This window comes from Hemicordylus capensis, chromosome 3 (genome assembly GCF_027244095.1).
Source record: "Hemicordylus capensis ecotype Gifberg chromosome 3, rHemCap1.1.pri, whole genome shotgun sequence".
Taxonomy (NCBI): Eukaryota; Metazoa; Chordata; class Lepidosauria; order Squamata; family Cordylidae; genus Hemicordylus; species Hemicordylus capensis.
In genome coordinates this window covers 166,781,989-166,799,382 of record NC_069659.1, presented here as the reverse complement: position 1 = coordinate 166,799,382, position 17,394 = coordinate 166,781,989, and the positions used below count along the sequence as shown (strand labels likewise).

The following is a 17,394-nucleotide window of genomic DNA, read 5'->3' as shown; positions in this document are numbered from 1 at the left end:
CGTGGAACCCCCACGGCCTAAGGAAGCCCCCCGAAGGGGCTAAAGGTAGATGTATGTATTTATTTTTAATATTTGCAACCCCACCAAACCAAACGGGGCGGGGGTTCGAAGGGGTGTTGGACCAAAGTGGTCCAGTCAAGTTCGAGTCCGGTCTGGACTTGAACCGAACCGGGACAGCCGGTTCCGTGCACACCCCTACCTTAGACCTGCAAGATGCGTATTATTATATCTCCATATGCCCACAGCATCGCCCTTTTCTGCGGTTCAAGATAGGGGGAATTGCCTATCAGTTCAAAGCCATACCGTTTGGCCTGATGATGGCCCCAAGTGTCTTTACGAAGTGCCTTGCCCTGATGGTGGCTTTCCTGTAAGAGAAGGGGATACTAATACTGCCGTTTTTAGATGATTGGCTCATTCTGGCAGGTTCAAAGAGGGCTGCTTTGGACTCTCTCAGTGCAGTCATAGACACTTTGGAGAGCCTGCGGTTGCAAGTCAACTTCCAGAAGTCCCAGTTGGAGCCAGTCCATAGGATACAGTTTATAAGGCTGATTTTCAACACACACTTGGAGAAGGTTTTTCTCACAGAGGCCCATATAAGGACAATTGTAAGACTGGCATCGGCTTTCATGGCTGGAGGGCTACAGACCCTGCACTCTGTGCAGTGTCTCTTAGGCTATATGGCTTCCACCACTTACATGCTCCCACATGCGTGTCTCTGGATGTGTATTGTTCAGAGGTGGTTTCTCGACATTTTTGACCCCCTTTCAGATTCAAGTCATTTGGAGTGCACACCTTCTCAAGTGGTGTGTGAGGCTGCTGCCTGGTGGGTTGAGGTCCGTCATCTCAGTGTTCCCTTTCATTTGCCACTCCCACGGTGGCACACACACCACCGATGTGTCGGAGCTAGGTTGGGGCACTCATATGGCCCATTATCGCCTGAGCGGTCATTGGGCTGCAAGAGAAGAGGGTCGGCACATCAATTATCTGGAACTGATGGACATCTTCTACTCCCTCAAGGGTTTTTTTACCCGTAATTGCGGGTTGCTTGGTGATGGTTCAGACCAACAATGCAACATCGAAAGCCTATATAAATCGACAAGGAGGCATGGCCTCAACGAGCCTCCTGTTCTTTTTCATCAACCCGTGGATGTGGTGCGTGGTGCATGTGGTGATGCCACATGCAGTCTACATTCAAGGGGACCTGAATGTTCAGGCAGACACATTGAGCAGGCTAAAGATGATCTCTCACGAGTGGATGTTGTATTGGGGCGTGCTTCAAGACTCATTTTCAGTGTGGGGTGTTCCAGTTCTAGATGTTTTTGCATCACAGGGCAATGCCCAGTGTGCCCTCTATTGTTCAAAAGGAGGGAGAAGGAGGTTCTCTCTGGGGGATGTGTTCGTCCTGTCCTGGAGGGGCTTTTTTCTTTACCCTTTTCTGCCGTTCCCACTCATACCGAGAGTCCTTTGAAAGCTGTAGGAGGACTGCATTCACACATGTACTTGTCCCCTTATCTCATAACTGCTAAGTTTCCTCAGGAAACTTTGATGAGGAACAGTTAGGTCCATGGCGGCCTCTGTTGCCTTTCATCATGCAGTCCCGATAGACAATATTTGTCAGGCAGCTACTTGGGCTTTGCCCCATTCCTTTATTCAGCATTATGCTATTGATGCCAGAGCACGGAATGATGCTAAATTTGGCAGGATTGTCCTGCAGTCTATATTCAGTTGATGTGCTTTGTTTCTATAGAATAAATACCTCTTGCTGCATGCACCCCTGTTTTCTGTTTGGTTTCCCCCTCCACCTTGGGTGCTATTTATTTATTTATTTTACATATCTTTATACCGCCCAAAACTTACGTCTCTGGGCAGTTTACAGGCTAGCTTGTTATGCACCCGTTGGTGTAAAAGACAGAGACCACGTTGAAGAACTACAGTTTGCTTACCTGTAACTTTGGCTCTTCTAGTGGTCATCTGTCCTTTTACATGCCCTCCCATCCTCTCCACTGGATTTACTGAAGGCAGACTCCGTGGCTGAGGGGATGTGGAGTGGTGCAGCCGCATATAGCGGCTATGGGCAGGGTTTCCTGCCTAAATCAGGAGAATTGAGCTTGTTAGGTTCCTATGAGGTCTCTGCGTAAGCGCATAGCCCATTGGTGTAAAAGGACAGATGACCACTAGAAGAACCAAAGTTACAGGTAAGCAACCTGTAGTCATTGCTAAAAATGAGAGGCTCATGATGCCTCCTATATCCCAATCTAGCCCTTCCACCCATTTGTAACTTACTTAAATAGTGTTCTTTTCCACAGCAAAGAGTCTGGTATCTCTGGCAACGCTGACACTGCCACATCACCTGTGAAGAAGAAAAGGTATCAAAAGCCATCTTCGTGCTTTCCTGGAATGTTTACTGTCTCAGGAAACAATACAGTTTTTGTAAAAGTTCTGTCCTGTACAGAAATTATTTGCCTTTTAAGAGGCCCGCCCCCCCCCCTGCTCTAAATGCCAAAAGATTGAGAAGCTACAACTCAAGGGAGCAATTTGCGGGCCACTCTCATTGAAGTAGCTCACGTGAGATAAGATACAAGTGGTCGAGAGGAATTGCTCCCTATGAGCCTGGAAAATGCAGGCTTAAAGAACCATCAAAAACCCTGCAATTGCTAAAGATAGTGCAAGATTGATCTGGATTAGCAGCAAAATATCCTGTTTCATATGATAGGCATGGGTTACTTTGAAGCACTTGTGAATCTCAAGGATTGCTTGGGGCAGTGGTTGTGATGTGAAGATAATCACTCTTTGAGGGCCCGCAGGTGCACCGGTGAAGAACCAAGCAGATTGGGTTTCAGTAGCTCCTACCCTTTGGGGAAAATGCAATGATATTTCGCAGCCTTGGTGCCTGGAAGTCTTTAACTGAAGATGTCGGGGATTGGACCTGAGGCCTTATACACCTAAAATATAGGAATTTTTGAATTTTTGGAATTTATGCATACAATCTGATTTTTGGAATTTATGCAGACAAGTAAGCAATAGCCATGGGGTCTCGTGCTCTTCATGGAGAAGTGGCAGCCTTACTGCTGGAATAGGAAATTCTGGAAACATCAGAAAGAAATTCTGGAGACATCAGAAAGAAATTTATTTTGAGGAATTCTCATCTGGGAATAGAAAAGTAGAAGTATATGGTGACAAGCTTTTGTATTGTAATGATAACTGCAACAGGCACGATTCATCCAAAGTTTAGGACTTCTGAATACTCTTAATTTCAAATATAAAGAGCTAAACTATGGGGCATAGTATCAATCTAGACACAATACTTTAAGCATCTGATAGGTGCTAGTGTGCTTGATTTTATTCTGTAAACAGAAGTTTGGTTGCAAACCACCCAGAGATGTGAGTTTATGGCAGTGTACAAATATACCAAATAAATAAATTGAAACCGTGGCAGGAAGGCTTAATTCTCTGCCCCTGCAGTGATGCACCTAGGTAATTTTGATAAGCCTGAACCTAAAGGCCTTTGGAGCCCCACCCCCTCCCACCCCCACAAGTTAAGCATAATTCCCCTACACACACACACAACATGGCAGCAACTGAACTCACAAGAATGTGATAATATAAAACAAATATATCCGTGCAAATATGCATTAGAAAAGTTTCAACACACAACATATTCCCCTCCCGCATAATTCTTTACCCATTCCCCCCTCTGTCTCTCAAGGATCCAATATTTAAATAACTGAATTTACAAGAATATAAATATGTTGTTACAACAACAACAAGGTAATGGTTTGTTTGTTCTTTGAGGGGGGGAGACCTTGGCATTTTTGTTGTTTTTAACGCAACTTGGGGGCTGGGTGGGAAAGAGGACCCACCATTCAGAAAAGCAGGCAAGAAGCTGGAGCTGCTTAGCTGCTGCCCCGCACCTCTCTCTCCTTGCCCTCTTTCCCTCAGCATAGCTGAGTGCTTGGAAGGAAGGCCTTCCAAGCACCCCTGCTAACTTGTCAAAGAGGCACCCTTTAACGTGGTGATTCTCTTTATTTAGCAGGGGGAGAGTAATTGACCCTATCCACCCCCAGCACAGCATCCCTGCAATGGCTGTTGCTAGTGTCTATCTTACGTTTCTTTTTAGATTGTGAGCCCTTTGGGGACAAGGATCCATCTTATTTATTTATTATTTCTCTGTGTAAACCACCCTGAGCCATTTTTGGAAGGGCGGTATAGAAATCAGATAAATAAATAAAATAAATAAATAAGGCACCACCACCACCACCCCTCGCTCCCAGCTTCTCTTCTGCTTTTGCCTTTTCAGGACTTTTGCAGAGTTCAGGAGTTTTGCAAGCACAGAGAGCAGACACTGGTACAAAAAATGAAACATATACAGACAGACCCAATCTCCACAAGGGTACTCCATTCTCCATGCACCCCGCCCCCCACGAAACTCTTCCCCTTCCCCCTTTGCCTCTGGGAAAGAGACAGTTTGCAAATTGCAATCCAAGCCCAAGTGCTTCTGTTTCCAAGCTCTTAACAATTTGAAAAGAAAAAAGAAAAAACACAGGGGGTGGGGTGGGGGGGACTTTTTCTTGTCTTCCTTATGGTGTCTCCCACCCGCTTCCACCTCCTGGTGCAGCCTCAGGAGCGAGAAGGCAAGGCAGATAGAACCACCCCCCTTCCCCAAGCTTGAGCAGGACAGAACTCAGCAGGGATCCAACAGTCTCAGCTGCCTCCTGGGGAGGAGGAAGCTTCCTTGGTGCGCAGCACTGTAAGCATTTGCTTTGCTGCTGAGGAGAAGTTTGCTTCTCTCCCTCCTTCCATCACCTCACAGCCACCTCAGCTCCCTCTCGCTCTCTCAGGCATGCTGCATGGGCAGGGAAGACAGGTGCTGGGGCTGGGTGGGGGAGCCCCCCGAGACTATTTGGAGCCCACCCCCCCAGACCGCGGGGGCTGTGAGACCACGGACCCATGCCCCCTGGTCTGGGGGAAAGAACACCTCTGTGCCCCTGCCACAACTTTCATCCAGATTGGACCCCCTCCATGGCTGCTATTTACTGAATATAAAAAACAAGCCTGCTAGCCTCAATTACATGCTTAAAGTAAAATCTAGTTTGACCTTTAAATTGATCTACAAATAGCATAACTTCTTAGTTTTTAGTTTTCCATCCAGATACAAAAGACTTTATAAAACAAGCTGTATGAATCATCAATTGTCCCTTAATACTTCACAGACAGTCATGGATGCCTCCCCCCGTCTCAAGTCAGAAGCCCCGAGTAGATGATACAGAACAAAAAAGGTAAGAACTAGGGGCCTATCAGGATATCTGTCCACTTCTCATGTCCTAGGAGTGCTTGAGAAAACTTGTTCTCCTGATAGCTAAGAGAGCTAGCATGGTGTAGTGGTTAGAGTGCTGGACTAGGACCGGGGAGACCCGAGTTCAAATCCCCATTCAGCCATGATACTAGCTGGGTGACTCTGGGCCCGTCACTTCTCTCTCAGCCTAACCTACTTCACAGGGTTGTTGTGAAAGAGAAACTCAAGTATGTAGTACACTGCTCTGGGCTCCTTGGAGGAAGAGAGGGATATAAATGTAATAATAATAATAATACTAGAGTGCTGGACTAGGACCGGGGAGATCCGGGTTCAGATCCCCATTCAGCCATGAAACTAGCTGGGTGACTCTGGGCCAGTCACTTCTCTCTCAGCCTAACCTACTTCACAGGGTTGTTGTGAAAGAGAAACTCAAGTATGTAGTACACCGCTCTGGGCTCCTTGGAGGAAGAGCGGGATATAAATGTAATAATAATAATAATAATAATAATAATAATAATAATAATGATGATGATAATTTGCGACAATATCTATAATAACCAACAGTATTGATGATAAAATCCAGCCATCCCAGGATGTAACACTGCCATCCCCAAACCTCAGTTTGGAGCTGCAAAACTTACTACAAACCAAGGGTTCAGTTTGGAGTTTGGCAAAGAAAACTTCAGGTCACTTTCTCTGCAAAACTGTGGTTTCATGCATTCGGATATACAGGAATTCCAGCCTCTGCCCCATTTAACTGCTGTTTTGTGTTACATGCAAATGGGGTCTTAGGCTAAGTTTGTAAGCTGCAGCAAGAACCCCTGTGTGGGGTTGAGCACTGCAAGATTAAAATGTAAAATTAAATTAAAGACATACTTTGGGACAAGGCATCCAATCAAAGTTGACCACAAGGGACTTACTTCAGAGTATGCATGGATAGTTTTGTTCTGTTAGTTTATTAATCTACCAGTTAAACAGCCCCAATATTGATTATTGAAGTGACAAAACTCACTTGAGTGGAATGTATGAGCATTTTCTAAAACCCAATTTTCTTACCACCTACACTAGCTTTATTCTCTGAAGCCTTGCAAATTTAATGACATCAGGCACAGATTAGCAGAAACCTGATTCAGAAAAAGATGGACTCATAGCATAAGCAAGTCATGAATATTTTTGTAGGCAATGCTTTTTGAAGTCATAGTGATTGGTTTAAGGAAGCATGGTTCAAGATAAAGGACATTCCAGTGACTTTAAAGGCTAAGCTGCCCCCCCCCCCTTTCTGAGACCATTATTTCTCAAAACCTGAAAAATTTAAAGGAAATTATTCACTACGGCTGCTGGGGGGGTAGGGTGGTGGTGGCAGTGGCTCCCCCCACCCAGTGTCCAGGGCTGGCTAGGGCCCAATCTGGTTCTGGTTCAGGCCTTCTTTGGCCCATTTCAGACCTCTGTGTGTGCACGGAGGCCATTTCTTTGACCTCCATGCATGTGCACATGACCCAGGTGAGTAATTTCCTTTATATTTTTCACTTTCTAAGAACACTTTTAGAAGCCCCCTGCTCCTGCTGGCTCTTTACCAGTAAAGGGGAAGCCTCGCCAGATTCCTCTTTGCTGGTAGGGCTCCAAACCGGACCTGAACCCGTTTGAATTTAAACTGAGCCGTGTCCCAGTCCAGAAGGACCAAGCCAGGGAAACCAAGCCAGGGAAACCAATTTTGTGCACATCCCTAAGGCTAAGTTACTTGCTCTGTTTGTACAGTAGGTGGTGATAAACTTGCCTTCAGAGCTGTTCAAGACTCTCTGACTAAAGGCATGAAACTGCATTCACAATGTAGCAGGTGTGTCTGAAATGCATATGTTTGCTTAATTAAACAAATGGAGACAAGCAAACAAAAGGTCTCCACTGAACTTTCCCTGTGCATAAGAAGTCAACATCAGATTTCAGCTATATTCCCCTATTTTGAACATAGCTGTCCATGCCAAACAGGAGTAGTAGAAACACTATGTCATATGTTCCTCTACTGCCCATTTTATAAAGATACACACTTTTCTCTAATTGCTCCAATTTTAATGAAATTGCCAGGAAGGTCAGATAATTTTTATGTTTCCCACAATTGGACTGTGACAGTGATATTACTATCAAGGTTCCAGAATTTTGTTCTGTTGCCTGTACTACTAGAAAAATACTGATTAAATCTTCTAATTAGTTTCTGGGATGATGATAATAGTTGCTGAACGTTTGCTTTTTAGAATTTGGGATATTATTTTATATATTATGGTATGTATCAACTTAATTGTACTGTGCTTTTCTTTTGTGCTGGCCTATAACTGTAATAAACTAAATTAAGCTTCAATTACCTCCAGCTGTTTAGCAATATGAGGAGAGTTCTCCCTCAAGTGATTGCTTGCAACTGGATCTGTGAAAATGATTAGTAGTGCAAGACTCAGAACCTTGATTTTATTAGAGATAGATGTAATCTTAGCGCCATAATGATGCTGTGTTTTAAGAGACTGGGAAGATTTTCAGGAGGACTCACATGCTGGGAAATAGTTAAACTTCAGCAATGCTAAGATTCATCAAATGAACACAAGAAATGACATATTCGTTGTCTTCAACTTTTTAGCAAAATAGAGGCTAAAAATCTGGCCTATCAAAAGGTGTCCATTTGAATTAAAAATGGGTTTTTTTGGACCAGTAAAGGTGGGGGGCAAGGGGACTTCCCTAAAAGTAAAGTGGGCAGCAGGAGAATAAAAAGGTACCTTAGAAGTGCTGCTCGTGGTAGCTATGGGTGCAGCAGCTTGCCCACACCCTTGCCGGACTTCCCCTGAGTAGCCCAGGCCAGTTTGAGCCTGGTTTAGGCCAGTTTGAGCCTCTGCGCAGGTGTGGAGGTCATAAAAATGGCCTCCATGTCTCCTCCTGTTCAAATTGGGCCCGGTTTGGTTCGAACTCGGACTGGCCGAGATTGGTCTGGTTCGACAGTGAACCCTTCGAGTCGAGCCGGATCAACATCACGCCTGGCTCCAAATGAGCCGGCTCGCACACTCCTAATCAAATCTCCCTTCTGCCATTAATTTCCTAGGTGACTTTAGGCAATACACTAGCTGACATCCAGAGCAACAGCATGCTGATGGAATGAGCAAACTTGCAGCAGCACAAGAGTTGCATAAAAATGAAGATTTGCAGAATTGTGCTATTTCACTATAGTGCTCTTGCACAAAAGTTCCCATTAAAACAAATGAGGTGCCACAGTTGCACAATTGCTGCACAATTGCAAGCTTGCTTTTGGTTGCACAACTTAGTCTGAATTGCAACTCAGCCTGCACATTTGCAATAAATTCTGAACTATTTTAAGGACTGTTGCAAAGATTACTGAGATAATAAATGTAAAATGTTCTGAGAGAAATAAGGTGCTATACCTTTTATGTTCTATAATCCTTTACACTTCTCCTGATATATTTCTCTATGTTTCTGTCTCCAATGTGCAAATGTATTGAGTGTTACTGTCTCTTTATATAGGCATTCCTGGACTCCATCAAATACAGCAGCAGCAGTAGCCATCAATAACAAAAAGTAAGGATGAGCACAGTGCTTATTTGCATGATACTTTTGGAAAGAAAATGTAAGGCTAAGTCACACATTATGCTTTTAGATGTATGCCAAAGTCAGGTACACCAGTGTAAGCTATGGGCAGCAAACCTGGGCTGTGATCTCACAATCACAACAATCTTTATTAAAGAGTTAGGAACATAGGAAGCTGCCATATACTGAGTCAGACCCTTGGTCCATCTTGCTCAGTATAGTCTACACAGACAGGCAGCAGCTTCTCCAAGGATGCAGGCAGGAATCTCTCTCAGCCCTATCTTGGAGATGCCAGGGAGGGAACTTGGAACCTAGATGCTCTTCCCAGAGCAGCTCCATCCCCTAAGGGGAATATCTTACAGTGCTCACACATGCAGATTTCCATTCAAATGCAACCAGGGTGGACTCTGCTTAGCTAAGGGGATAAGTCATGCTTGCTACCACAAGATCAGCTCTCCTCTCCTAATAATTTAAAGGACAGGATGAGGCACTGTCTTAATCAATTGCAAGGAGTGGACCTATGAACATAGGAAGCTGCCATATACTGAGTCAGACCCTTGGTCCATCTTGCTCAGCATTGTCTACACAGACTGGCAGAAGCTTCCCCAAGGTTGCAGGCAGGAGTCTCTCTCAGCCTTATCTTGGAGAAGCCAGAGAGGGAACTTGGAACCTTCTGTTCTTCCCAGAGTGGCTCCATCCCCTAAGGGGAATATCTTATAGTTCACACACATGCAGTTTTCCATTCAAATGCAACCAGGGTGGGCCCTGCTTAGCTAAGGGGAAAAGTCATGCTTGCTACCACAAGACCAGCTCTCCTCATTCAAGGAAGAGTTAACCGGGGTTGTTGATCTCTATGAAGCAGGTTGTGAGAACACAGATTTCCTGGGCAATGCTGGTCAAGCTGCATTTAAAAAGTATAGATAAATAGGCGATCCAAGCTAAGTTAGTCATCACTAAGCACCCCTGAAATCAGTAAGATATGATGAACTTAAGTCCAATTAATTCCAGTAAGGCTTAGTCATTAGTCTGGATCCTGCCTTATGAATTCAACAAACACAGATTTGCAAACATGTACAAGTATACTTGTTAGGGAGCTCTGATCAGACGCGTAACTATGGGGGGGCAGGCAGGGCACGTGCCCTGGGCACCACTTGGCGGGCCACGTGGGGGGGGGGGCCAAAAAGTGCCATGACACCCCCCCCATCCCCTTCTTCTCCACAAAAATTTTTTTTTCAGGGCGGCAGCCGCACGCCCTTGCCAGCTTGCGCCACCGCTACCTGCGCCCTGGCCGGCGGCCCAACGGAGTTGTTGTGTGCCCCCTGGGATGGTTTGTGGGGCGTGAGCGCCTGCGCAAACTGCGCCTCGCAGTTGGGAAGTGATGCCGGGCCAGACGGCAGGCCTCGGCATCACTCTGTACTCGGCGATCCGCCGCCGCCCGCCGCCGCCGCACGGTCGCTAAAGGATAGGGGGGCTGATGACCTTGGTGCTCACTCCCCACAAGCCATCCCAGGGGGCACACGACGACTCCGTCGGGCCGCCGGCCAGGGCGCAAATAGTGGCGGGGCAAGCTGGCAATGATAGGGTAAGGATGTTGGGGGAGGTGGGGGGGGCGCAATTTCAGAGGCAGAGCTTGCCCTGGGCGCCGTTTTCCCCAGTTACGCCTCTGGCTCTGATTAGCTGTATTTCCTTATAAAGCATACACTTGATGACAAACCTGGTTTACATCTTATAATGTATAAAGCAACCCATACCTGTACTTTGACTGGCTTTGGATTTCAACATTATTTGGAAACACAAGAAGCAGGAGTCAAGGGTAATGATTAACTCGTTTTAAATTAGATTGTTTTTCTTTTGTAGCACTTCCTCTACTTCAGACAAACCAGGAGGACCAAAAATGTATGTATTATACTTAACAGTAATTTAGATCTAGGCTTGGAAGCATAGTACAGGCCTGCGTTAGGGATGTGCACAATACACGGATTTGAGCTCCGAATCTCAGCACATCCCCTGCACCTTTAACTGGGAGGAGAGCAGGTCCATACCTGCTCCTCCTCCGCTTGCCACCACAGGAAGTTTGGCGGCACTCTCCCAGCTACCGTTACGGACGCCAGCACTCACTGTTCCTGACTTATTTGCATGGTCAGCTACACAAATGGCTGCTGCGCATATGCAGAGGTCATGTGCGTGCTGGCATTGTGCAAGGGCAGCTAGGAGATACCTCGCCGGTGCACAATTGTAGCTAGGGGGAGCGCTGCCAAACTTCCTGTGGCAGTAAGCGGAGGAGCAGGTATGGACCCACTCTCCTCCATGTTAAAGGTGCGGGGAATGTGCCGTGATTTGGAGCTTAAATCACATTTTGTGCACATCCCTCCGTAGACTGCATCTGTTCTCTTCTTGGCTTTTAACACAATTTATTTCATAGTCAGTTATAATAGAAAGAAGTATATGATGAAATGGAAACCTTTTTTAAAAAAGGTTTGGGGATGACTATAATTTTCTAGTACGAAATAGGCCTTCTCTGTGCGGTACTAGCTGCTGTATGATTCTGTAGGTCATATTCTGGTTTCACTAACTACATTTTGCTTGGCTGCCAATCCAGGAAGTGTGTTTGAGATAGTATTTGGTTTCCATTAGCAAGTTTTTAAAAGTGTGTTTCTCTTTTCTGAATCAATGTGGAGTGCTTAGTAAAGTGCTGGACTTGGACCAGGGGGGCTAGGGCTCAAAATGCTGTGCAGCTGTGACAGTTTTGGGCACTTTCTATGTAGTTTTGGGCACATCACCATCTCCCACCCTAACCTACCTCACAGAGTTCAACTTCCCAAGCCAAAGCAGAGTATTTAAATGAAGAACCCTGAGAAATTTGAGGGGGAAAGGTCTTCACTAAGGCTAAGAAGAAAGGTGGCTCAATGGGTTTCATGGGAAATAATATTCTACAGCTCTGATGTCATTACTGAGAGAGTTCTGCCTTGGTTACTACATTGGATTTTCTGAAGGATGGCAATCAGACCAAAGCCCCCTCTCCTCCCCACATTTTACCCTGGCGTATGCCTATTTTGCTTTGTTTTGTTTATTTAACACATTTTTATATTGCCCTATATATTGCCCGCGTGACTCACAATTCAAACAAACAGCAGCCAACACCTAAAAATAATATAAAACAGATTACAATTACAATAACTAAAAGTTTAAAACTTTAAAACATCATGAACTAAAAGCCGGATGAAACAGGTGTGTTATCCTGCAGGGTGTAGGATGGTTTGACTAAGAAGAAACCTGGACTTAAGCTCATGTTAATTGTGCTGTCCTTGCCACTACTTGCTTATGGTATATTAGCAGAGGAATGCGAGGACATGGTTTGAAAATGAGCGACATTTCATACTGGAGGAATAGTGGTCCTAAAATATATAAGACATTCAGGCCTGGACAGTCAGTGTTTAATTGGATTATTTTCTACACACACACAGACACACACCCTAAGCAACCCCCTCAGTCACAGGATTGCTCTCCAGTAACAGATAAATACATGTTATTACTACATGAAAAACATATTTAATTTTGTTCTGCAGGACTATCTATTCATCAGAAGCAATTACATCTCCAAATGATGTTGTAAATGATCAACCCAGAACAAGGTAACACAAGCTGATGTAGTTGATGATTAGTGCTTTATGATGATTCAGTAGCGGATGATGCTTGATACTGAGCAGAGGCCAGCCAAAGTCATGTATTAGAAACCCTATTGATTCCAATGAGAAAGATTACTATTATTATTATTTACATTTTATATCCCGCTCTTCCTCCAAGGATCCCAGAGCGGTGTACTACATACTTAAGTTTCTCCTCACAACAACCATGTGAAGTAGGTTAGGCTGAGGGAGAAGTGACTGGTCCAGAGTCACACAAAGTATCATGGCTGAGTGGGGGTTTGAACTCAGGTCTCTCCAGTCCTAGTCCAGCACTCTAACCACTACGCTACACTGGATTTAAGTCAGAAAAGCTGCAGTAACCCTAGCTAAATGTTTTACATGTGATCCATGCCCTAACAATCTGGGTCAAACTATATGTTACACGCAAATGCACGTAATTAAACCTCAAGTACTTCTTCTTCTAGGCAAGGAAGCTTCAAGAGGGTAGGGTATGCAGAAGAAATGTGCCAGAAGGAAGTGGATACTTCAGACACATTTGGCTCATTTGTGACCCATGTGACACATATGAGTTGGTTCAATTAAGGATATCAGGATGCAACCTGGAGGTTCGTTCTTTTGAATCTGCCCTTGAGATAAATTGGGAGGTGAATGAAGCAGCCTTGGCTCCCCCTTCTTGTTTTTCAATTGTGCCGGTGTTTGCTTGGTCCTCTGTCCTCCCACCCCACCCCACCCCACCCCACCCTGTGCCTACTACAACAAGCAGGGGTCCAGGTATGCTGCACAGCAGGTGGAGGAGGGGGCGGATGACAAGACTTGGGGAAGAAAGCCCACGACTGCTTTGTCATCTGATGCCACGTTGGGTTGCAACCTGGCAGCACTAGTCGTGGTTAATTTAATTTGGATCATAGACATTTTATTTATTTATTTATTTATTTATTTATTTATTTATTTATTTATTTATTTATTTATTTATTTATAAATGAGTTTCAGCATCTTTGTGTCCATGGTTACTGTTCTAATAAACCCCACAGCATATATTAGGGCACTATGAAATAGTCAAGGAGCACCTCCTCATTCTCAACTTGAAAGACTGTGAGCCATGAAAGATTCTAGGAAAGAAACAATATGTTGATGAAAGATTTCTCTTGTCAAATCTGGAGATCTTAGAGAATAAAATATCAGTGTATTAACTAGGAAAACTCCCACTACTCCCCACTTACAAAGGCTGATTCAACCCTTTTTCCTAATCCCCGTCTCCATTCATTTCATATTAACCCTCTCCTGTGGTTCTCATTAGCATATCAAGCATTCTGTTCCAGTTTCTCCATTGGTGGAGAACTCTGGTAATAGTATTTGACTGTGCTGCAAGTTGCTATGGCAACCTTGCTATATGGCTATTTTGTGTCGGTATCTAAACTATAAGCAGCTTGAAAAGCTTAATTGGGCATATTCTTTCCTGTATTCTTGGTACAGTATCCTGGAATTTGGCTCCGAGACCAAATTTGACACCTGATTAGGGATAGGGATGGGTGAAAATTCTTCAAATGACATCCAAAAATGATGCACACATATAAATTGAGTGCCAAGGGAAACCTCTGGAACTATTGTGTTAAATTTCTAAATTTATATTTCTAAATTTATATTTATGGGTTCATTAATATATGTTACATACACACTAAAGCAATGTATCAAAAAAAGTGAAAAATGTATTTTAATTTCTTGGAAGTAACATAAAAATGACATTTTGTCGCATGGCTGTGAAATTTTCAGTTGTTTATTGAGGATGGCCCACATGTTGCGCAATATTATGAGAACAATTCCAATCTGCCCATGATGTTGTGGGCATCTAACAAAGTGCCAGGGTTCTTGTGCAAGATAATAATAATAATAATAATAATAATAATAATAATAATAATTATTATTATTATTATTATTATTATTATTTATTTTATTAAATAATAAAATATTTTAAAATTATTTCGGGATTTTGTATGTATGGTAATCTGGGAATTTCTGCTGAAGAGGAGCAAATACATATTGGCTGATATGTTGCGCAACATTACAAGGGTGGTTGTAACAAAACCCACTGGAGTCTTGGCAATTTAACTCACTCACCCCTGCTCCAGTGCAGTGTTCGGTACTCACTGCCATCATCCTCTGCTTCCAGAAAGAACTCAAATTTGGGTCTGAACAAATTTGGAGGGTTCCCTCTATCTCCACAGAATGGGAGCCTGTCTTTATTCATCCCTTCAGTTAAGTTTCCCTTTGTAGTAGCTCAGCCAAACTTGTGGGAAACTGCAGCTCCAGAGTCTCTGAGCAACACATACAAGAGGTGAGATAGTTCTCTCTAAAATATTGCTTTATTAATCTAAAGGAACCAAGATGGGTAGGGGAGCAGGCAGGCAATGGGAAAATAAAGCAAAGGTCCTTTCTAACACATTCTAAAGTCTAAAGCAAAGCACTTTATTGATTTGATTTGATTTGATTTGATTTGATTTGTATACTGCTCTTCCAAAATGGCTCAGAGCAGTTTACAACATGATAAAAACAATTAAAACAAATTAACAATTAAAATCAAACTATTAAAACACAATAAAACCAACTAAGCGGCTAAAAACCCTGGAAATCAGAGCAACAATTTTAAACAATGTAAAACAGTTAATCATTTAAAACCCTGGAAGGCCAGACCAAACAGATAGGTTTTAAGGGCTCTCCTGAAGGACAACAGTGATCCCAAATTATGAATTTCTGCTGGGAGTGCATCCCACAGCCCAGGAGCAGCTACAGAGAAGGCCCGCCTCTGCGTCGCCACCAAACAAACCGGTGGCAACTGGAGACGGGCCTTCTGAGATGACCTTAACATGCAGTGGGGATCATGTAGAAGAAGGTGCTCTCTAAGGTAACTCGGACCTAAGCCATTCAGGGCTTTAAAGGTAATAACGAACACTTTGTATTTTGCCCGGAAACATATTAGCAGCCAGTGTAACTGTTTCAAAACAGGCATGATATGGTCTCTCTGGGTTGCCCCAGAGACCAATCTGGGTGAGGCCTGGGTCCAGGAGTACTCCCAAGCTGTGCACTTGCTGTTTTTGAGGGGTGTAACCCCATCCAGCCAGGAAAATCTAACTCATCCCTAAGATTCTGAGCCCCCACAATGAGCACCTCTGTCTTGCTTGGATTCAGCTTCAATTTGTTCTCTCTCATCCAGCCCATTACTGCCTGTAGGCAGGCATTTAGAGAATGAGTGCCATTTCCTGAAGATGAAAAGGAGAAGTAGATTTGGGTGTCATCAGCATACTGATAACACCCAGCACCAAACCTCCTGATGACCTCACCCAGCGGTTTAAAAAGCATTGGTGACAGAATGGAGCCCTGGGGGACTCCATATAACAGCTCCCGTTTTGAGGAGCAACTGTCACCAAGCTCCACCATCTGGAATCTACCCGAGAGATAGGAGCAAATCCACTGCAAAGCAGTCCCCCTATTCCCAACTCCCCCAGGCGATCCAGAAGGATACCATGGTTGATGGTATTGAACGCCACCGAGAGATCCAGAAGAACCAGCAGAGTCACACTCCCTCTGTCGATTCCCCGTTAAAGGTCATCCATCAGGCCGACCAAGGCTGTCTCAACCCCATAGCCAGCCCTAAAGCCAGTTTGAAATGGGTCTAGATAATCAGTTTCCTCCAAGACTGCCTAGAGCTGGTCAGCCACCACCCTCTCAATCACCTTGCCCAACCAAGGGAGATTGGCTTGTAACTGTCCATCGCTAAGAGATCCAGAGAAGGCTTCTTTAGGAGTGGTCTAATCAATGCTTCCTTCAAAAAAGGAGGCACACTACCCTCCCTCAGCAATACATTTATGATATTAACTAGGCCATCTCCAACAATCTCCCTGCTAGAGAGAAGCAGCCAAGTTGGGCAAGGATGCAGAGAACAGGTGGTAGGCCGCACCGCCCCAAGCAGCTTGCCCACGTCATCAGGAGTCACAGACTAAAACTGATCCAATCTAATACTGCAAGAGGGATTGCTGGGCACCTCCTCCATAGACCCTGCAAAAACAGTGAAGTCCAAGTCAGCCCGAATACAGGAGATCTTGTTCTCAAAAAACTCATTAAAGGCATCTTGGTATATCTTGATGGAGAATGGTCCAGCCAGTAGATAGAAAAGTAGCTGATGGACCCCTAACAATGGCAAAACACATATTTTTAAAGTGTTTCTTAGGGGAAACATCTGGAAGGGCAGTGAGCCACTTCCACCAATCAGAGGTATACCATGATGGCCCTAGTTGACAGCTCCTTGGCCAATGAGGAGGTGAGCTGCCCCGGTGAGTAGTGGCGACTATGGGACTGACATGTTCTATTCGTTTGAACCATAGTTCAAAGAGTTTTCAGGTACTGTCTTTACAGGGTAGGTGAGGTGTAAAGTGTCAGTTTCTCTTGTGTTGGACAGGATTAGGTGAGGGGTGACTAGAAGATCCAGCGGATGCTGTGGACATGATGCTCTTGCTTTAAGATGATGGAGGTAAACTCCCATCATGCACAAGGTTCCTTGACAGTCATGTCGATCTGTTCACACTGCTGTGGGCATCTAACAAAGTGCCAGGGTTCTTGTGCAATAGCACAAATACTTACAATAGCACAAAGTATCATGCTTGGACTCTGGAAGTGCTACTTAGATTGGATACACATCTCTTGACAGTCAAGCAACATGTCTCCAGTCTAAGTAGTGATTCTGGAGTCTGGGCATGTTTCTTTAAGTATTTGCACTCTTGCATAAGAACTCCAGCAGTTCATTAGATGCCCACAGCAGTGTAGGCAGATCAGCACCACCCTTGTAATGTTGCCCAACACGTGAGCTGATATATGTGCTCCTCTTCA

General features: G+C 44.4%; 1 protein-coding gene across 1 annotated transcript in view; it reads left to right on the top strand.

Annotated features, from left to right (window-relative positions):
• SCEL (sciellin) overlaps nt 1-17,394 on the top strand; it is a 72,918-nt gene that overhangs the window by 15,753 nt on the left and 39,771 nt on the right. Inside the window, exons 7-11 of the mRNA XM_053312509.1 lie at nt 2,307-2,366; nt 5,211-5,276; nt 8,807-8,860; nt 10,727-10,765; nt 12,436-12,501. Of these exons, the coding sequence (XP_053168484.1) occupies nt 2,307-2,366; nt 5,211-5,276; nt 8,807-8,860; nt 10,727-10,765; nt 12,436-12,501 (285 nt within the window). The remainder of the gene's footprint in view (nt 1-2,306; nt 2,367-5,210; nt 5,277-8,806; nt 8,861-10,726; nt 10,766-12,435; nt 12,502-17,394) is intronic.